The 20,472-nt window shown below is 36.9% G+C and overlaps 1 protein-coding gene across 3 annotated transcripts in view; it reads right to left on the bottom strand.

Annotated features, from left to right (window-relative positions):
* YIPF7 (Yip1 domain family member 7) overlaps positions 1-19,745 on the bottom strand; it is a 32,987-nt gene extending 13,242 nt beyond the window's left edge. The window contains exons 1-3 of one of the 3 annotated variants that reach the window (XR_011437143.1): positions 10,980-11,121; positions 9,374-9,490; positions 1,078-1,262 (exon numbers count right to left, since the gene is read on the bottom strand). Coding sequence is in view for 2 of the 3 variants with exons in the window: in XM_070262503.1 (XP_070118604.1) it covers positions 1,104-1,262; positions 9,374-9,489 (275 nt within the window). In the remaining variant the exon portion in view is untranslated. Of the gene's footprint in view, positions 1-1,077; positions 1,263-9,373; positions 9,491-10,979; positions 11,122-19,725 lie in introns of those variants that run through there. The other 2 variants (XM_070262503.1, XM_070262502.1) reach the window with 2 other exon arrangements.
* Positions 19,746-20,472: the final 727 nt, after the last annotated feature.

Here is a 20,472-nt window from a genome sequence, read left to right as displayed (position 1 = left end):
TAAAGTAGAGATGTTGGCGGAGTCAAGGAAAATGTTTGATGAGAATAGATTTCAAGTGTTGTCTATTAATTGCAGACAAAATAGAATGAATTAATTAAACATAACTGCCCCCAAAACTTAACTGGCTTCTAAGGAGCCAACAAATCTATCATATAAATTTCTGTGCTTTCCTAAATGATTCAAATCTTTTACCTTTTTTAATTTTGAAAGCAAAGAAAGAAGAATGTTTTAATGCCAGGCGAGTGGCTGTGTTCATATGAGGAAACAATGATCTTTGACGTAAAATATTGGGAATTTTAATCTATTCCTTTTCACTTGACGACACATAAGGGAGTTAGAGTAGCTAACCTGTGACTACTTCTCCTTGGCTTTCAAATTTAAATCTACTTGAGTTTTATTTTACTAGCTCCTATGCTTCTAGCACCATGTTGACATTCTTTAAGAGAAAAAGCAGTAGATGTGGAGTGGCTGGATTAAAATAAAACATCAATGGATGGAACGTTCCTGAAATCCCTGGGGGACCTCCAACTGCAAGTGTTCCCAGGTTTCCTTGCCACCAGCAGCGCTATTTACTGGAATCATATTCCTCCCCCCTTAGCCATACCTGGCTGAGATGAGGAGGCTCACATGAGCCAACGAAGAACAAAAACTGACTGGTCTCCACAACAACAAAAAAACAATATGGAGAAACTACCCCCTTTGCTCCCAGCCAAACACAGCAGAACATAAAATATGCTGTTATGGAGTAGCTTCAATATTGGGAGTGGGAAGGGTGGTTACTTTGATACAACCACTCTGCCAAAAGATGTCTTCACTTTTGTCTAGACATGGCCAGAGAATCCACATTCTTGAAACAGTAAAGAAACATTTAATAACTGCAGGAATAGCACAGCAATAACACATCTCTTCTTCCAATTTTACCCACACACATGAGATAAACTTCCAATGGTTTAAGTATCTTGGTTTGGCAGACTCTTGTTTACATGTGGAACAATCACACATAAAACACTAGACACAGCATGCTGACAGCACACATTAAACGCTGATTATTGCCATTATTCTTCGAGCTGTACACACATTAATATCACCGCCTTAACTTATCTTCTAGCAAAGGAGGCTCTTCATCAAAGCTGTCAATGTAAGGAGATTGTGAATAAGAATCCGGGTTGAACGCTGGCTGAAAAAATTGTCCCTCGTAACCTGATGACGTGAGCATCTCCAGTGGGACAAAGTCAGGCTGAGGCTGCTCCCTGGCTTGTAGTCTAGAAAAAGGAAAATACTGCTGTTTATACACCTAAGAAAGAGATATCCTGACAAATCAAGGAAGGAAACTACAATTTTCCTTTTATCAATTATCTTTTTATGAGTATTTACCCATGAAAGAAATAACCTGCTTAAAGTTTACCTTAATAAAAAATAAAATGAAGTAGCTGGTCATGAGAAGGCTCTTAGGAAAAGGATCCATACCAATTAGAACGTAATGATTATGCACCATGTGCTGGGTACTTTCCCTCATGTAATTCAAACTCTGTAAGGTAAAAACTGTAGTTTTAAACCCATTCTACAGAAAAATGGAGACCGAGTGACTTGTCCGTTATCACACACTATTTTAGGTGCTGCCTCTGGACCGCAGTTGTCCGAGCTGCTCTCTTTTTCATTGATTTTCAGGGGCAATCACCAAACAGGGCATTCCCTACAAATCTGTAGAAGCAGCAAGTGAAAATCACAATTTTAATATGATAGTCAATTCATAGGAAAAACTAGATGCATAAATAAACCAGTGTCCATAAAGAAATAGACTTTCTAGCTCTAGCCATTCCCAGACAATTACTGCCAGTCAAATTATCCTTGAGTACCTAACTGAAAGTATTCTATGGCTGGCTTTAGTGTCCCTCTTTTGAAATATGTAATTTAGTTTTGTCAAAACATGTTTCAATTCTTCCTTGATCACACGCCTATTTGTTTTTTACTTCACCATTTGTATGAGAAAGTTGGAAAACAACAATCTTAGTAAACAATTTCTTGCTATAGCTAGAGAAAGGAAGGAGGGAAAAAGGAAGAGTAGGTAATGTTATTTGGTCATTTCACATTGTTTTTACCAGAAGGAAGGGGACGAAACATAAAGAGTTGTTCTTATTAACATGTATAAGTTTCTTTCATCCAAGCCCCTTAGGCTAAGCTAAAAATACAGTCCAGGATGCTGAACTTTGTAGCTCCATAAGATCTCCGTATTAAAATATTTACAAAATGGCTCTTCATACTTTCTTTCCGACACTAATCTTAATATGAAATCTAAGAATAACATATTCAACCTCCCTTGTATGAATAACCCTGACAGAGAAAATAACCTCTTCTGGAAAATAAAGCTGCCGAGATGGAAAGAGATATGTACATTTAATCATTCGCTAACTCAGCCATAAGCTCCTTCAGGGCAGGGACCTGGTGTAACACTTCTTGAATCCCCCACGGCATATTGTTCATTTAGCCACATGGCATCTTCCTAATCTTTGTTTTTTTCCTCAGCAAAGTAGGCTCACTACCAAAAGTATGGGTAGAAATGAATTATAAATAAGTAAGAATAAGAATGGCTTATAAATAAGAATCTGAGGGGCCGGCCCCATGGCCAAGTGGTTAAGTTTGTGTGCTCTGCTTCTGGGGCCCAGGGTTTCGCCCATTCAGATCCTGAGCGTGGACACGGCACCGCTCATCAAGCCATGCTGAGGCGGCATCCCACATAGCACAACCAGAGGCACTCACAACTAGAATCTACAAGAACGTACTGGGGGACTTTGGGGAGAAGAAGAAGAAAAAAAAAGTTGGCGACAGATGTTAGCTCAGGTGCCGATCTTTAAAAAAATAAAAAGAATCTGAATGGCTTATTGGTTGATAAAAGTCTCCCTAGATATGTATCTTTTTTAATGTAAGCATTTCTAGAAGAATAGAATGGGTCAATAGAGATGACTCAACAGGCCAGTGTCTAAACATGACTATTTCATTGACATACTGTCCTAGCCTCCCCACTCTATGCCCTGGAGCTACTAACCAGGCTTGAGGAAACGTAATTCTTACAATTACTCCCTGCAAAGCAATCTCTGCGAATGAGGGAATTTAACATGGATAGTTATTTTGACCCAACCCCCCAAAGAGAAAAACAAATTTTACTGAAAAAAAAAATTGCCATTACCAACAAAATCCTACCACTTTCTCTTTCCTCCATCCCTCTCTGCTCCTTCTTTCATCAAAATTTCATCAGGAGCTTGGCCTTTCTTCTTCTTGTTATAATCAAGGCTTAATATTAAAATTCCCCCACTACTTATTTAAGAAAGGAAAATTTCAAAATTTGTCCTATAAAGGAAACCTCAAAATCATTTATGTATAAAAATTACCACGGTCACCTTCTATCACTGTCTAAATTAAAACTCTCTCTTTTTATCTTATAACTTTGACTTTGTATATGTTGACTGTAACATTTAACAGTGCATCTTAATGAACAAAGCCTAAGCAATACCAAAATGATCACGAGTACTCCACAGTCCCACCCAGCAAACTCTGTAAATAACCCAATTCTCATGTTTTAGGCCTTTTCTGAAAATTGGTATAAATAACTATAATTTTAACTATGTATCTTAAATCTACACTTAATCTCATGTCTTCTGGTGTTATCCTTTTTTACTAGATGACGCCAAATCTGAACGGCTATGCCAATGGAGTTCTCGTATTTTTAGTGACATCTTTCAAGCCTACAGTATCTTTTCATTAAAACAATTCAGGGGGAATGGGACTGGACACTTTACTACTTGCTTTGTTAAGCCTATAGCCATGAATTACTAATCTATTAAGGCAATTGCATAAGTCAGATTAGTATTCTCCATACTTATGAAGGTAAGTTATATCATATCTATGCCCCACACAGCAATGGGAGTTTTGCAGAGTATACCAACAAAATATTCCTCTCCTCCTTGATTACACTGCATCTTATTAGCTCTATGAGAAGGCAAATACTGAAACTTTGAAGATTTCTATCTCAGCACGTTATTCCAGATGAAACAAATGTCAACTGAATTAGACCCAAAGAAACACAGGACTCTGGCTGGTAGGATTTAAACATTAGCTTTGTTAGCAGGCAACTCCTCTTCCTGTAAAAATCACTTCAAACAACTGTGAGGTGAAAGCAAAAGGCTCTTTAGAACAAGTGGCAACATTCTTGGTCATATTTCCCTTCTTTTGCTTCCTGACCTCGTGGTGTTACATTTCTGCTTTTAATGATTGTCCAACGGTAGTCTTTATCCTGAACCAAGTAGAGTGGTTACAAGCACAGCCCCTGGAGTCAGACTGCCTGGGTTCAAATCCAAGTGTCATAGTCTGAGGCAACTTATATCCCATTCTGCGCCTCAGTTTCCTCATCTGTAAAATGAGGATAATAATAGAACTCATAAGGTTGTTGTGAATTAAATCAGCTAAAATAATTACAGCACTTAGAATAGTCTTGGGCACACAGAAAGTTATCAATAAGCATTAGCTAAATATTTGTATACTCTTTTCTTCCTGAGACTTGCACTAAAGCATTCCAGACACCTTCCACACACCCTAGAACAGCATCTTCTGTATTTGTAATAATTGCCTCTCAGTCACTTCCTCAGAGAAAACAATAGTAATAGGAGGCCAAAGTCTGTATCCCTTCTGTGCTGATCATCTTTAGCTTTTCCTGTTTTGGTTTTCCTGGAACCCCCAAACTGACTTCGATCATATCCCACCAGTCTTGTGTTTTCCTACCAAGAGAAGCTCCACCACATCCATGCCAGGGTTTCTGTCCCTGAGCCATAACGCGATGGCCACACACCTCAACCTTATAAAACCCTCTGTGTGTTCACCAATTCATCATTACTCCCCTTTTCATCACCCACACCTGGGATTATAAAGTTCCAATGAGCCTCCAGAGGCTTGCCTTCACACATGATATTGTAAGTAAAGATGTTAAGATAAGGCATAGTCTCCAGCTGGGGAAAAATTTTGACCTGCTTGTGAGCCAACAGGACTTAACATTCACCTTCTAATGCACATATAGAAGATCATTGTTAGAAGACTTAGTCATAATTTTTGTGATTGCAGATACGTGTGTAGCACAAAGTCAGTTTTCTGTGCCCTATCACATAATCACTAGCTACATAGTTTATTAGAGGCTTTGTTTTTCCAAAACTATCGGTTTGGATTTCCATCATGATGGCCAACTATGCTGCTTTCCTTTGTCAGTCTGACCCTGGGGGAATGCAGGTGGTGAGCTCACTCCCAGCGTCATAGGGAGAGGCAGACTCTATTTCAGATATTAAGAAATGTACCCTCGAAGAAGTACAATTCATTGTAACTCTATCTCCACATTTGGACCCATATTCAAGCACATTTGTATTTCACACCATCAGGTGACATTGCAGCCATCCAGGAACCTGAGACTACAAAGGGTTTCAGGATTCACAACACGGCCACCTGAAGCAGGATAAGACAATACGACAGATGTACAACACAAATACTCTGTTGGTTAAAAAGTTTAGTCTGGACTCCCAGAAAGATTTTATCTATGTAGGTCTCCAGTTGAGCCAGTAAAGCCAGGCATCCTCAGTGTCCTTGGTAAGAACAAATTGCACAGCATCAGTTCGACAGTACGTGGTTTAGGGAACAGTAGCTGGGGGAGTTGGCTTATGTACCATTCCCAGATCCTGGCTGGCCACTGAGTGCCCAGTGACTGTGTGCCATTGAAAGTGCCATTAGCTATGTTTAAAACACTAGGGGAATATCAAGTCTGGGGATTCCAAAAGGATGATGATTCAGTATTGGTCTAAGTTCTACTACAATGTACTCCCCACCGTCAAGGGAGTTTTCCAGTTGTCCTCTTTCTGAAGAAGTGTCTATTACTTTCTCTAAATAATTTGAATAGATTCCCTATTTCAAAAATCAGAAAAAATATAGTGGGAAAATATAGCCTAGATAACTGGCTACACATGAGTGGAAATAACGTCTATCTGAATGACTGGGTAGTCAAGATTTTTAAAATGAGAAAACTCTTAGTTCATTCTAAAATAAGAAAGCTTGTTTTAAAAATATAAATATCTTTATTGACGTTCTAAGCACAGTCAACCGGCTTTCAGATCACTATGCCATTGAGCCGAACAAGTTTTTGAAAACAAGCTCCTATATATTGGGGTGGAGGAGGGGGAAGAGAGACAAAGACAGAAACTAATTGATTATAACTATTCTTTGGATTCCTGTGTTTTGCCAGGATAATTAGCATCTTATTCTGATTTGATGTATATTTTCATTGACCTGTTCACTGTATGAATAAAAGATCAAATCTCTGGAGTTCACTTGATGTACACTAGTAAATCACTGACCTGACTCCATGTTTTATGTACCTCATAAAACCACCACAGCTAATATGCCCTTTTCTAATGCCTGAGACTTGCAGTGTGGGTTGTAATTTAAATGTTACTGCATCCAAATTAGGACTTGGATTTAAATGCTAAGCATCTGAAGCAGGCTAGGCCATCAACCTGATACAATATAATCATGAGTTTTCCTCCTTTGGTTATATTAATTTCCATCTCTTTGGCTTCTTTACGTCTAGGCAACATTGATATGTGGAATCAAATGGAGAAAGAAAATTGGGCAGGTGGGATGGCGGAGAAGGCTGTGGTTCACGAGTCCCTGCTTAAGGAGAAAGCTTTGTCTTTCTCTTATTGGACTTTCTAGTCTAGCTTAGTCTGAAAATCTAGATTGCAGATGCCACCCAGGTGCTTATCCTTTCTGGAGAAGATTAGGGAGAAAAGAAACAGAAGTTCAAGGCAACAGGTTCCTTTCAATATAACAGGAGAAGAGAGCTAAAAACCTTTTAGATAGCTCTCATTGTGGATTACATATATATATATATAATTATTATTATTATTATTTTTTGCTGAGGAAGATTGGCTGTGAGCTAACGTCCATGCCAATCTTCGCCTATTTTTTAGTCTGTGGGGCCTGCCAGCACAGCATGGCCACCATCAGAATGGTGTAGGTCTACACCTAGGAGCGGAACCTGGGCTGCCAAAGTGGAGTGTGCTGAACTTAACCACTAGGCCACCGGGGCTGGTCCTGTATTATACATTTTGAGTTACCATCCTGTAATACTTTAATGCTCAAACTACTCCCTCTGCCTCAACCACCTCTGTTTTTTCCTTGACTTTCCAAAGTATAAATCATAAATGAGATAAAATCAAGCTATTTTTCTGTTGTTGGATTCGGCAATGATTGAGCCAATTCTATACAGTCTTATCCTTTTCCCCCATTTTTCTTGTAAATATTTTTAAAAACATTTTAATTTACCTAGTGATAACCTTAAGATAGATAGATAGAGGTATAGATCGTTTTTCACTTTAAGAAATTCTTATGTCAGCCTGACTGATGCTGGACAACATAGGACAGTGGCATGAATGAGATAAAATTCCAGATATTTAACTTTTACAGTTTTAAAAACATTACATGCCAATACCTTTTCCTATTGTCTTAGAGCAGAGGTTCAGCAGGAGTAGCCAGGAAGCAGCCTATGAAAGCAGCACCTATCTGCCTGTGTCTGTAGGAATGAGCCACCCATGAAAACAATGTCAAATCATCCTGGGCGTAGTTTGAACAGAAGACTCCCACTACCTGTTGTATTGATTCTGTCTTTTCCCCTTTGCATCTGGAATGTTTGAGGTACTAATCTATATTTAGAAAAATAAACTTCAAGAATTAACAAATTTGATGGGGGCAGCCTGGTGGCATAGTGGCTAAGTTCACACGCTCCCTTTCAGTGGCCCGGGGTTCACAGGTTCGGATCCCAGGTGTGGACCTAGCACCGCTTGTCAAGCCACGCTGTGGCAGCGTCCCAAATAAAATAGAGGAAAACTGGCACAGATGTTAGCTCAGGGCCAATCTTCCTCACAATACATAAATAAATAAATAGGTAAATAAACAATAAGTTGGAAACATTTGTTATGTGGTTGTTTGGCCTAAACATTTTAGAATGGCACAGTGACCACACATCTCAGTTTGCCTAAAATGGTCCAGTTTATTCCTATTGTATCAAGTTTATTACTCCTAGCACTCATTTTACTCTCAAAAACATCTTGATTTTACAATAAATTATATGCCCAGCCTTGTTATGGACCTAATCAAACAAGGTTAGGCTAAAATCATAAACTCATTTCCTACAAGCTGTGTAACCTTGGAAAAGTTCCTTAACTTCTCTGTCTCTGCTTTCTCATATGTACAATGGGGATAATAGTAGCACTTATCTCTGGGTTGTTTGAGCATCCAGTGAGTTAATTTATATAAAGCTCAGAACAGTTCCTAAAACATAGTTAGAGCTCCATAGATCTTAGTGATTATGAAATGGTCTAACATTTTTCAGAGTTCTAGACTCACAAGAGAACATCCAAAAAAGCAACTATATAACCGAATACAATAAGTTTAAGTTACTTTAGGCAACAAAGTGGCAATTGCTTTTGCAAACTATAATTATGTGAATAAATAACATTTATATAGTGGTTTCACTTTAATATACACTTCCCTACACATTATCACAATTGTTCCTCATGACAATTCCATGAAGTGGGGATCATTAACGTCCTTATTACTCAGTTTCAGACAGTCAAGGAAGTTAAGTCTCTTCCAAAGTCACAAAGAAGAAAAGCTAGAGCCAGACTTGAGCTACGTGCTTCTCATTCTAAGTGCCCTGTTTGGGGCACTAGTCAAGAGTAAATATTAAACTGTTAACCAATTTAGATTTATTGTGAACTCAACTTGAATTGTGAACTCAAAAGATGCACATTCTGAAATATGTTTATCTTGATTCCATTTGGGAATTTTCACCCTGTATTATAAACGCATATTTAATTGCCTACCTGTCTAACATAAATTCCTAAGTTCTGTGAGGGAAAATATTACGGATTTCTTCTTTGGGTTTGTAGCACCCTTCTTAATTCCTGACACACAAGCAGTCACTCAATAAAGGTTTCTTAAATTAAATAAAATCTGTTTCTCAAGCAGTGTCCTGGAAAATATCAGGTAAAAGGAAAATGCCTTCTGTTGGTCCAGTGCCTGTATTCAGGCTCCCTGTTAAGTGATATTTTGAAAAGAGGAGACAAGCCACTCACCTATAAATGGGCCTGAGGTGATCAAGGGCATGCGCGGAGAACTGCATTCGTTTCTCTGCCCTTTCCTGACATTTCTTCTTGGGCGCTTTATGAGATACGCTTGGGACAGCTTTTGCTTCCCCCAAGGAAACCTCCCTACCTGGAACCCTTTGCCGTAATATAATGACTTGTTAAAATGAAAGCATATTTTCTCAGTGTAAAGTACTTACTTTCCAGATCCGTAAAGACTTCCATAGGCATTAGAATCATTAAGACTCTGCTCCTGATTATCAATGGGATAATTAGATTGGTAAAAATCAGAGTCAAATTCTCCAAAGTTTGACATCCTGAAAAATAAGAGTTTTTTTTTTACTGAGACGTTTATGAGTCAATAAAACTTCTTTTGAGATAGTTGCAATGATTAACTGGAGATGTGATTATGGTTGGATTTCCATCAGAGAGCGAGGTATTCTTTGGATGGAGTATATTAAGAATTGAAGGAAGGGTGTGGAAATATATGCTAGAAAGTCATTTACAAAACGTGTATATTCAATTAACTTTGCTGAAGTTTTCACTCACTAGGACTGTGACTTTGACTAAATTGACTTTGATTGGAAAGAACTAAGATTTTTCCCCAAATACCTTATTCTCAGCACTTTTAGAGAAAAAGTTTAAAATTTGGCACACATCTAGAAGGTTTTGCCATAAATAACGTTAGTTCCTTACTTTAAGCACATTTATATATATGTGTGTATATATGTATGTATATACTCACTGCAAAATCAGAAAGCAAATGGCTGATAATAAAAATACTATCTGAGCTTGATTTTTCCTAGAGCTTTAAAATGTGCTATCAGCCTCCCTGCTCCCTAACACAAAGACAAAAGTCTACAAACCAATTTCCTAGTTTTACTTTCCAATTCCTAAAAGTGTTTGGAACATTTTCCTTTCTCCTGCCCTGCCTGCCGCACCTGGGCTTCTGGCTGAGTCAGGGGGATAAAGGCTCAATTCTGCTAAGCAAACAGTCTTTCTTTCTGTACACTCTTCACACCGTTTCCACTCACTTCTGAGAAGGAAGACGATGGCACGATGTTGATTCAGACCTAAGGGCTAGGAATACCAGAGGGAAGAAGAAAGATCTGAGATGAGGAAAAGGTGGGGAAGAAGGTAACAGCCAGGTAATAGTGGTTCTTTGATGAAAATTAGAGAATGGAGTAGAGAATTTTTTCAATTGGACAGATATGATTATTCAACTCAACATTTTAATCTTTATTTTGCTTTGAAAAACTTTTAACTTCAAAAAGTAAGTTTAAAAACACTAGAAGTAATCTATATAACTATAGTAATCTATGGAATACTACTTATAATAAATTTCAAATGAAATTGCATAAACAGCCTTAGCTCTAAGAACCTCATTAATCAAAAATATTCAAGTAACAATTGTTAAATATATCAATTTTTTCAGTTCAGTAAAAATACAGAAAGGTTTTCTAAAATTAGATACAGCAATTCATACATCTGATTTAATAAATCAAGATTTTTCATTAGTAATGTGTATAAAAGTAGCTATGAATTATGCAAACTAAAATCAGGACTAGGAGAGTGCTAAATCTTTTATCAATTTATAATTTAAAGAATTTAAAATTTAATAGCATAACTTTCTCAGCCTATAAAAATGTTATTATAAAGCATAGAGAGTAATTTCACTTGAGAATGCACTAAGTTTTCATCACATGCAAAGCTTTATATAATATAACTATTGGTATTACGGTCCTAACATAACTCAGCTTTGTATTTTGTTTAAATGAAAGTTTTTTAGAAGGATCAGAAACATACCTCTATATTATTTTATGTCGAAAGATCCTCCAACAAATGAAGCTTTACTTGAGAAGTTTGTAACAAATCAGCTGGTGAAAAAATGACCTGCTGGCTATATAAATAACTTTCTAAATCTGTACTGTGACACTCTGAACAGATGCTACAGCCAAAAAAAAAAAAAAAAAAAAAAACAGCCTATCAAAGCCAAATACAGTATCTTATTATAACACTTGTTAAAGTTTACAAACACTGTGAACAGTGCACAGACATACAATTTGATAAAATGGAATGATACATTGTTTCCTTATACCCATTCCCATTAAACTCTGACTTAAGAACATGTATTTGAGACAAGCAACGAAAAGTAAGAGGCCTTAATACCCCTTCTGCTTCATAGTCTATAAAAATATATTGAACCTAGACAAGATTTCCTAATAATATGCAGTAAAAATCAATATATGGCGCACGATCTTAACATAACGATTTTAACAATAATCTGAAAATTAGGTGTTGTCAATTTTGTCCAAATCTGAACTGTTTAGTTTATATAAAAAACATTTAGGAAGCCTACCTATGATCTGCCTCTGATTACTTTCCCTGCTTCTTACTTCTCCAGCAGAGCTCAAGATGGACATACTAATGTGATCCAGCGCTTCTCACAAGCAGGGCAAGTTCAGTCCCATTTTCGAGCCAATCCTGACACTTGGATGGCATCAGACACATTCCTACCTCAAACTACTTGATTTGGCTCTACATCCGTGGGCCAATTCCAGGAGCCTTCTCCCTAGTCCAAGCCAGGATCCAGGTAACCTCGCTAATACTCCCGATTCCTATCTGGATCTGGTGGGTTTGTCCCTAATATAAACTTCATGGCTGGAGGTCAAGGTCCCTGTGATCTGCTTCATGTTGATTCTCCTTTCTAGGCCTTGAGACTTCCCACGTATCCAGATCTCAGTAACTGAAATCTGCTGTTCAAGGGTAGATTATTTGGCATTTAGAAATTTTCAACTAGAGCCAAAGGCAGAATGGTGAAGCAATTTTTTCTACATTGTTTAAAAAACATTTGGAATTTGAATTTCTTTAATCAGAGCTATACTTTACCAGGTCACCAGTCAGCTAACAGTGGGTCATGCATTTTTTGAGGGTCTACTTTGGAGGACCAGGTTGTGTTCTAGATGTTGTAGTTACAGAAGTGGACAAACTAAACAGATTTGCATTTCAAGAGATATATTTAAGTTTTGAGTGTACTATATCTACAGAGAATAATAATGACAAGTCAGGCATTGTTCCAGAAACTCTAGGTTTAAGTCATTTAACTTTTGCAACTACATTATGAAATATTATTATCTCATTTTACAGAAAAAGAAATAGAGACTAAATAACTTGCCCAGGTTATCAGCTATTAAGTAGAAGAGTTAGCGTTTGTAACCTGGTAGACTGAGTTCAGAGCCCACATTAATATCCGAGATAATTTCAGGAATCAGCTGAAATCTATCAAGAAGTTTGCATATGTTATAAAGATGGAGAGCTCAAAGGGGAGAGAATTTGGGTATTCACTGAAGGCCTCTTAAGAAGGTCATTTGGATTGAGACCTGATTGATGAGAAGGAAGAAGCCACTTAAAAGACTATGCAAAGAGTATTTAAAGCAAATGCTCTGAGATGGCAAGGAGTTGGTTGATTTGTGGTTTAGAAAGAAAGCTACGTGGCTAGTGATTTTGAATCAGGGAAGAGTTGAAGGAGATGAGGTCAGAGGCCTAGGCAGAGGCCAGATCGTAAGGTAAGGAGTTTAGATTTTACTATAATTGAAATGAGATGCTACTGCAAGGTTTTAAGGAATGGGATGATGAGATCAGTCTTATGCAGAAACAGGAGAGAGAGACCGGTTAGGAGGATGTTGTGGCAGTAACACAGGCCTGAGATACAGTGGGCTTGGACGAGGTGAACAGTGGAAGTGGAAGAACTGGTAGAAGAGTCATGGCAGCTGTGGGAAGAATGAATTGAAGGAAGCACGACTGGAACAGGCATATAAGTAAGAAGAGAGTTCATTCCAGGGAAATGATGGTAAGCTGTCTGAACTGGACAAGGCCCAACAGAGATAGAGCGGACTGAACAGGTACAAAAGATATGTGGAAAGAAGATTTTTAGAGTTCAACTTCTACTGGACAGGAGGGAGAAGAGAGAGATAATTACTGAGGATGATTTCTAGAATTTCCCCATGCAACAGCAGGGACTCAGGGTGCATTCTTTTTTTTTAACATATAAATTTACTGAAAAGTTTACCAAAGATAATATTTTAAATCTTAGTCTATTTAGCTAAATTTTAAACTTATTTTGTGATTTTGCACTTTTCAACTTAGTTTTATTGATGAAAAACCAGCTTGCTTAAATGAATTGCAAAAATACGTAGATCAAAAATGGCGTATAAAAATGAAATTAATCCAAGCGTCAAGTGAACTATAAGCCATGAAACATTGAAAACCAAATGACTTCATACTCCTGACAAGTGCATTACTGGACCCTTAATACATGATGCCAGAATACTTTGACCTACTCTAATACAAGTGACACTCTATCTGTGTAAAAGATGCATTTAAATGTTTTTTTCAGTTAATGAAACATCCAATTGTTATGGTGTATGTTGAAAGACAGAGTTTAAAGCAATATTATAAAGAGTCATAGTTTCATTAATTGACTATTTTAGTTCATCGACTCAAATAATTATTTCTGGGTTCTGGATGACCAAAAAGACTGGGTAATATGAATAAGGATTCTCACCTGATGTAAAGAGCACCATGTTCTACTTACAGCCACTTTCTTTTCCTCTTCTTTTTTCTTTTCCTTTTCTCCCTTCCTCCATCCTTCTATCCCTTACCTCTGTTCTCTCTATAAACTCTCTCCTAAGGTGACCTCATTCATTCTCCTGGCTTTATATACCATTGATATAGAGACAGTTCCTGAAGACACATAGGCAGCCCTCATTTTTCTTCACAGCTCTCAGACTGTCTGTTTGATATCTGATAGGCGTTTCCAACATCCTATAATCCAAACTGATTTTTTCAAATCTCTACTCTCTCCAACCAACTTTCTCTTCTCCATTCCAGGAAATGGCATCACAAGCCACTCATTCACTTGTCAGAGATCGTCTAATCCTTCAATGAATTCTATCGATTCAGCCTCTAAAATAAATCTCCCACTAAGCAATCCTCTCCATCTCCACTGCTGTCACCCTGGGTTAAGCCTCCTTGTTCTCTCACTTAGACTTGTGTTGGTAATTACGCAATAAAGTGAAACACTCCTTTTAAAGTAGCAGATTCATAGGCAGTAATACATTTTACATAATAAAGACTGTAAAAATTCTACCTTTAATGGCACAGAGACTTGCCAAAATCAGGAAAAAATTTTTCTGTGGTTGCTGAGAGCAATTAGCAGTGGAAATAAGGAGGAGAATCTCCATCCATAATTTCTTAGTCTCTCTCTGGTGATCTGTAGAAGTGTTGAAGAGATTGTGAGCTGACCAGAAGCTACAACTGAAACAACTTGCCCTGTACCTGATAATTATGCATATATATGTGTTACACTAAAGGATGAATGGTTAGATGGATGGATGAGTGATTACCACAATTAGTTTTGTATACTCAGAACCCAGTATTTCAATTGGTGTATATCAATCTAAGATTCATACAAAATTATGACATCCCTCACAGCAATCCTTTGATGTAAAAATGGAGGCTCAGAGAGGCTAGGTGACATGTGCAAAGTTGCACACCTAGTATCTGACAGAATTTAGTGTGGAGCATCAGTTCTCTCACTCAGCCCAGTTTCCTTTCATTACTCAGACTGTTTCTCCCTAAAGACTATCTATGGCTGTCCAAAATGCTGGTATTTTGAATGTACCTGTTTGGACACACTAAACAATATTTATCTACAACCTCGAAAAAATATTTTTCAGCTGGACAGAGCTACTATGAACCAAGAGAAAAATATGTCCTCACTTTCTATGTCTGCCGACAGAGAAATGGGTTGTTTGTTATCGGTGTTTATCAAGTAATTATTTTGGCAGTCTGTATTGCATTCCAATGTACATTGATTTCATTCTACCTATAAATTGTTATTCTCATTAAGATAGAGAAGAAAACAATACATTCTGTTTTCCATTACTTTTTTTAATACGTTTTGGTCAGTATTCTCTACATGCTTCTTTTGTTAATACCACATAAGATTTGTTCCTGATCAGCTGCCCTTTAAAGACCATGCTGCTTCTATTTTATAAGCCTGAAACTGCAGCCCTGAATATCACATATCACATTAAACTGGGCATAAAATTCTGTCCAGATGCATGAATTTTAAAGAGCTCAATGTGTCCTATGGCAAGAAAAGAAAAGAAAATTGCAGGGCTTTCCTTCATTAATACTATAGTAATTGACTTTTAATTTGGCTATTTCTTGTTAGCTTTCACTTTTATCTTAGTAGAAAAAATTGGAATCTAGCAAAATTATTACTGAACATTTATAAAGCTTTTAGTTTGGTAATAACTAAATGTTAGCAAATACATAATTTGCACCTGAAATTATGAAAGTAGACATGAGAAGTAGTTGAGTTGTACATTCTTAGTAACTATATTCTTATAATAATCATTTTAAAATGTAATAACAAATCAAATTTATATACAGTTAGCAGACTGATATAATTAATTTTTATAGGAAATCTTTCCTAGGAATTACAGAAATTCCTCCACAAGTTATCTAATTAAATGGATCCACAGTTCCCACATCCATAAAAGAATAAATTTTATACCTACCTCTTAGCAACTATTTTTGTATCTTTATTCCATCAACTTAATTTTATTTTTCCATGTTTCATAATATACATAAATTATTAGTGAATACATATATATAACATATGTGTGTATAAATAAATTTGTGTATAAAATATGAAGATTAGGCAGGATTTTGCAACAGGAGCAATTAACACAGTGGGAGGCAAGTAGCAAATGCTCATTAAATGTTATCTGTTATGATTATGCTTCTAGGTGAAATGAAGTTGATCAATAGAAGGTGTTTGTTTTTACTCGTGTCCATTATTTACAGTCACTAAACAGATATTTTCTAGTGAATTCTACTCTCATATCATATAAATCTATATGAAAAACCCATTTTACCAAAAGAAGGTGGGGGGGGGAGTATCTGCAAATGCTGTGTCATGTAGACAGATTGTGATGAGACATAAGACAGTCCTTCAGCATTTATCTCTTATTTTTAAATAAATAAATAAAGTTTCTAATAATAGAAAAGCTAAGACTTTATTTCCAAGATACCACCTATTATTTTGGCTGAACTGGCTTAGGTAGTAATCAGTAAAGATGCAAGCATATATTGGCTATATTTCTTTCAGCTATGACAGGCAAAATCCCTCCCATACTCTGCCACAATTACACTTTCGTAACTGTACCAATATTAATATTTTTTCAAGATATTACAAGTTTAATTGGAATATTTTATCATGATCATTGGGTAAAAGTAGTTACAGCAGTTTGAAAAAATTGATGAGATACGATATATATTTAAATGTAATTCAATATACAAATTCTATTTCATAAAACAATATTTCAACCATCTTTTGGCACTAGGACCTCACTAACTACTTACTGCTTAGAATTTTAACTTAATTTGGGACATTAGCTCAAACATTGCCTTGATATAGAGGATCTCTTTTAACGATAAGAGGATAATATTGCCTTGATAAGAGGATCTCTTTCTACCTTGCAGTATTTATATTTTCATTCACAAACATCAGCCAGGAAAAGTCGTAATCAGAGTAACAAAATAATATTTGGAATATAATTTCAATTTCTTTGAAAAAAATTTGGCATCTCTAGTTTAAACTGGCACTAGACTAGACAATTGCCTCACAATTCCAAGAAAAATGCCAGCGGGATTTTAGAAAAAGATAAATATTCCACACTCTGGAAAACTAATGTTTGGAGTCAACTTGATGCCAGAATCTGGGTGAAATTTCTGTGATAAAGCTGATGAGTCTGTGGTGATAAAAATCATTTTTGACCATCACCTTCTTTCCGTCACACACAAAAACAGCCCACTCATATGAAAAGAAGTAGGAAGTTCCTGAGACCCTTGGAGCCCTAGGTTTTATACTAAATGGAAGAAAGAGCAGCCATCTGCCTCCTATAAGGATGCTGCTTCTGTAAGTGCCGGCAGAATAATTCTGCCCCCTGCTCCTGTGTTCTGAAGCATAATTAAGAAAGCTACTCCCAGTGGAAAGGAGGACCAGTGTCAGGAGATATGGGAAGAGTGGTGCAGCTTAGTGGGTTTGAGGTGGAGGTTCTTGCTAATTATGGTTCTACACATCCTGGGAACTATTGTCCACCCTTATCCTGCTGTTGTAAGGTCAGAGACAAGAGGCATCTGGGACAATGTACACTGGGGGAATAGAGCTTTTAATGTACCACACTACATTCCCTGAATGATCTGACGTGAAAGATGTGTACCAGGATCCAGTGGAGTGATAGAAACCAATAGAAGAACTACTTTTTGTATTTATTCTTTTTTTTAAATTAATTAATTTATTTTTAATTGCAGTATTTATTCTTATCAAACAAGAAGGAAAATATCAAGCTTTACCAGTATTTAGTATACAGATTTATACTGTATTCTTCCTGTTTGTCAGGGTTTATCTATAGCCTTGGTGAGGTCCTGAGGGAAGAGTAGGAGTCCATAACTTGGAGAGGTTGACAGTGGTACCCATTTTCATCCCTTTCTTTTGGTAGGACTTTGAGGTATTCTGGGTTCTGAGTGCCAGTTAAATGGAGTTGTGCACTGGATTTTTTAACTTAAACTTTTCCTCACAATTTGCACACATGGCTTCAAAGTCAAAGTCAGAGAAGAGACAAAATGAGAAGACAATTGATTAGAACAAAACATAAGAGTAGGAAACCGACATTAAAAAGGAGTAAAAGGAGTTGTTGGGCCGGCAGCCCAGTGGCATAGCGGTTAAGTTTGTGTGCTCTGCTTTGGTGACCCAAGGTTCATAAGTTCGGATCCTGGGTGCAGACCTATGCACCACTTATCAAGCCATGCTGTGGCAGGTGTCCCACTTACAAAGTAGAGGAAGATGGGCATGGATGTTGGCTCAGGGCCAATCTTCCTCAGCAAAAAGAGGAGGATTGGTGGCAGATGTTAGCGCAAGGCTAATCTTACTAAAAAAAAAAAAGGAGTTGTGGAGGGCGGCCCATGGCCTAGTGGTTAAGTTCGGTGTGCTCCACTGCAGCAGCCCAAGTTCTGTTCCTGGGCCTGGACCTACACCGCTTGTAGGTGGCCACACTGTGGCATTGACCCACATACAAAATAGAGGAAGATTGGCACAGATGTTAGCTCAGGGTAAAGCTTCCTCAGCAAAAAAAAAAAAAAAATGACTTGTGCATTCTAAAAGATATCTACACCCCCATGTTCACTGCAGCATTGTTTACAATAACCAAGACATGGAAACAACCTAAGAATCCATTGATGAATGAATGGATTAAGAAAATGTGATATACACAATGGAATATTGTTCAGCCACTAAAAAGAAGGAAATCTTGCCATTTGTGACAACATGAATGGACCTTAAGGGCATTATGCTAGGTAAAATAAGCCAGAAAGAGAAAGACAAATACCTTACAGTCTCACTTATATGTGAAATATAAAAACAAAAACAAAAAAACTGAACTCATAGATATGGAGAATAGATTGACGGTTGCCACAGGCCAGGGTTGGGAGGGGGTGGGCAAAATGAGTGAAGGGTGGACAAAGGTACAAACTACCAGTTATAAAATAAATAAGTCATGATGATTTAATGTACATGGTGACTATAGTTAATAAATACTGTATTGTGTATTTGAAAGTAGCTAAGAGAGTAGATTTTAAAAGTTCTCATCACAAGCAAGAAATTTGTAACTATGTGTCGTAATGGATGTTAACTAGACTTATTGTGGTGGTCATTTTGCAATATATACATATATCAAATTATTACGTCATACACCCGAAACTAATATAATGTTATATATCAATTATACTTTGATTAAAAGAAGGGAGTTATGCTAGTTTAGGAAACATGTAAGAAAACCATTAGTAAAATAGAATTTAAATCGTCAATGGAAATGGTAGAGAATATAAATGGTAGTGCAGAGAATTTAATACTTAATTTTAGAGAGAATATATTTAAGACATTTTCTAGTTCAGTATAAAAGGATAAATAAATTGAAATGAGAGAGAAAAGAAGAGCAAAGAAATGAGCAATTCATAATAGGGAAAATTGTGAAAAATATTTAAACTCACTATTAATAACTTTAAACTACAATAAGATATAATTTTGACCTATCAAGTTAACACAGATAAAATTAAATGAAAACACTGAGTTTTAGTAAGAATGAAAACAACCAGAATTCTCGTATAGAGCTCATTTTAGTATTGTTTTTAAAAATCCTTAGTCATTGAAAAAGGAGTATAAAACCTGTAATTCTCCTGTCTTATCAAATCCAATTGAAGGGATTTGTACTAAGGGTGTATTCAGGGACACACTTTAAAGTAAAATCTTATGCTGATCTAAATGTCTAATATTAGGGTACTAGTTAAATAAATCATGATACATCTCTGCAACTGAACACTTGGCAATTTGAAGCACATTAAAGATATCTGCAAATCCTTTGACACTCCTCTTTTTAAGAAGTGAGATCTAATTCCGTTCACTTTGAATGTGCGCTGGGCTTACCTAGTAACTTGCTTGACCAATAAAATGCAGTGGAAGTGGTGTTTTCAGACTCTCAAGGTTGGATAATGAGAAGCCATTAGCTTTTCCGTGGGTCTCTTGGAATACTTGTTCTTGGAGCCCAACTGCCACATAACAAGACCAAGTCTCCTGGGGTTGTCATGCTGGAGAGGCCACGTGGAGAGACCAAATGGGGAGGCCCTGAGACCAAAAGAAGAAAGAGAAAGAGATGCTGGGTTTTTCAAGTCCCCAGTTTTTTCAGTCATCCCAGTTGAGGCCACAGACATCAGGGAATGGTACCCAGTCATCCCTGCCAAGTCTTGCCCAAATTACAAATTCATGAGCAAAAGGAATGGTTCTTCTTTTAAGCCACTGAATTTTGGACTGGTTTGTAAGATAGCAATAAATAAAGAACACAATTTGTTATGTGAAATTGCGCTTTTCTAAAGTTAAAAAATGCTTTTTGACTGGGCAGTAGGAAAAAGCTGCAAGTGCCTCAAGTCGACTGTTGGTGGAACCTTGAAGGGCCCCAAGGTGAGGGATTGAAGGACCGTGAAAAAATTGTTTTTGGAGGATGGAAAAAATTGGGACTGATTTTATGCAGTATCAGAAAGTTTGGCAACACTGTTGCCCAAGCCATTGTGAAAAATAGAGAGAGAACTTTCCAGGAAGAATACAGAAAATGCCAACCAGCTTCTTGAAGCAAACCTATGAGAAAATATGAGGAGAAAAAGATGAATTAAAGTAGAA

This window comes from Equus caballus, chromosome 3 (genome assembly GCF_041296265.1).
Source record: "Equus caballus isolate H_3958 breed thoroughbred chromosome 3, TB-T2T, whole genome shotgun sequence".
Taxonomy (NCBI): domain Eukaryota; kingdom Metazoa; phylum Chordata; class Mammalia; order Perissodactyla; family Equidae; genus Equus; species Equus caballus.
This window is presented reverse-complemented; position numbering and strand designations above follow the sequence as displayed.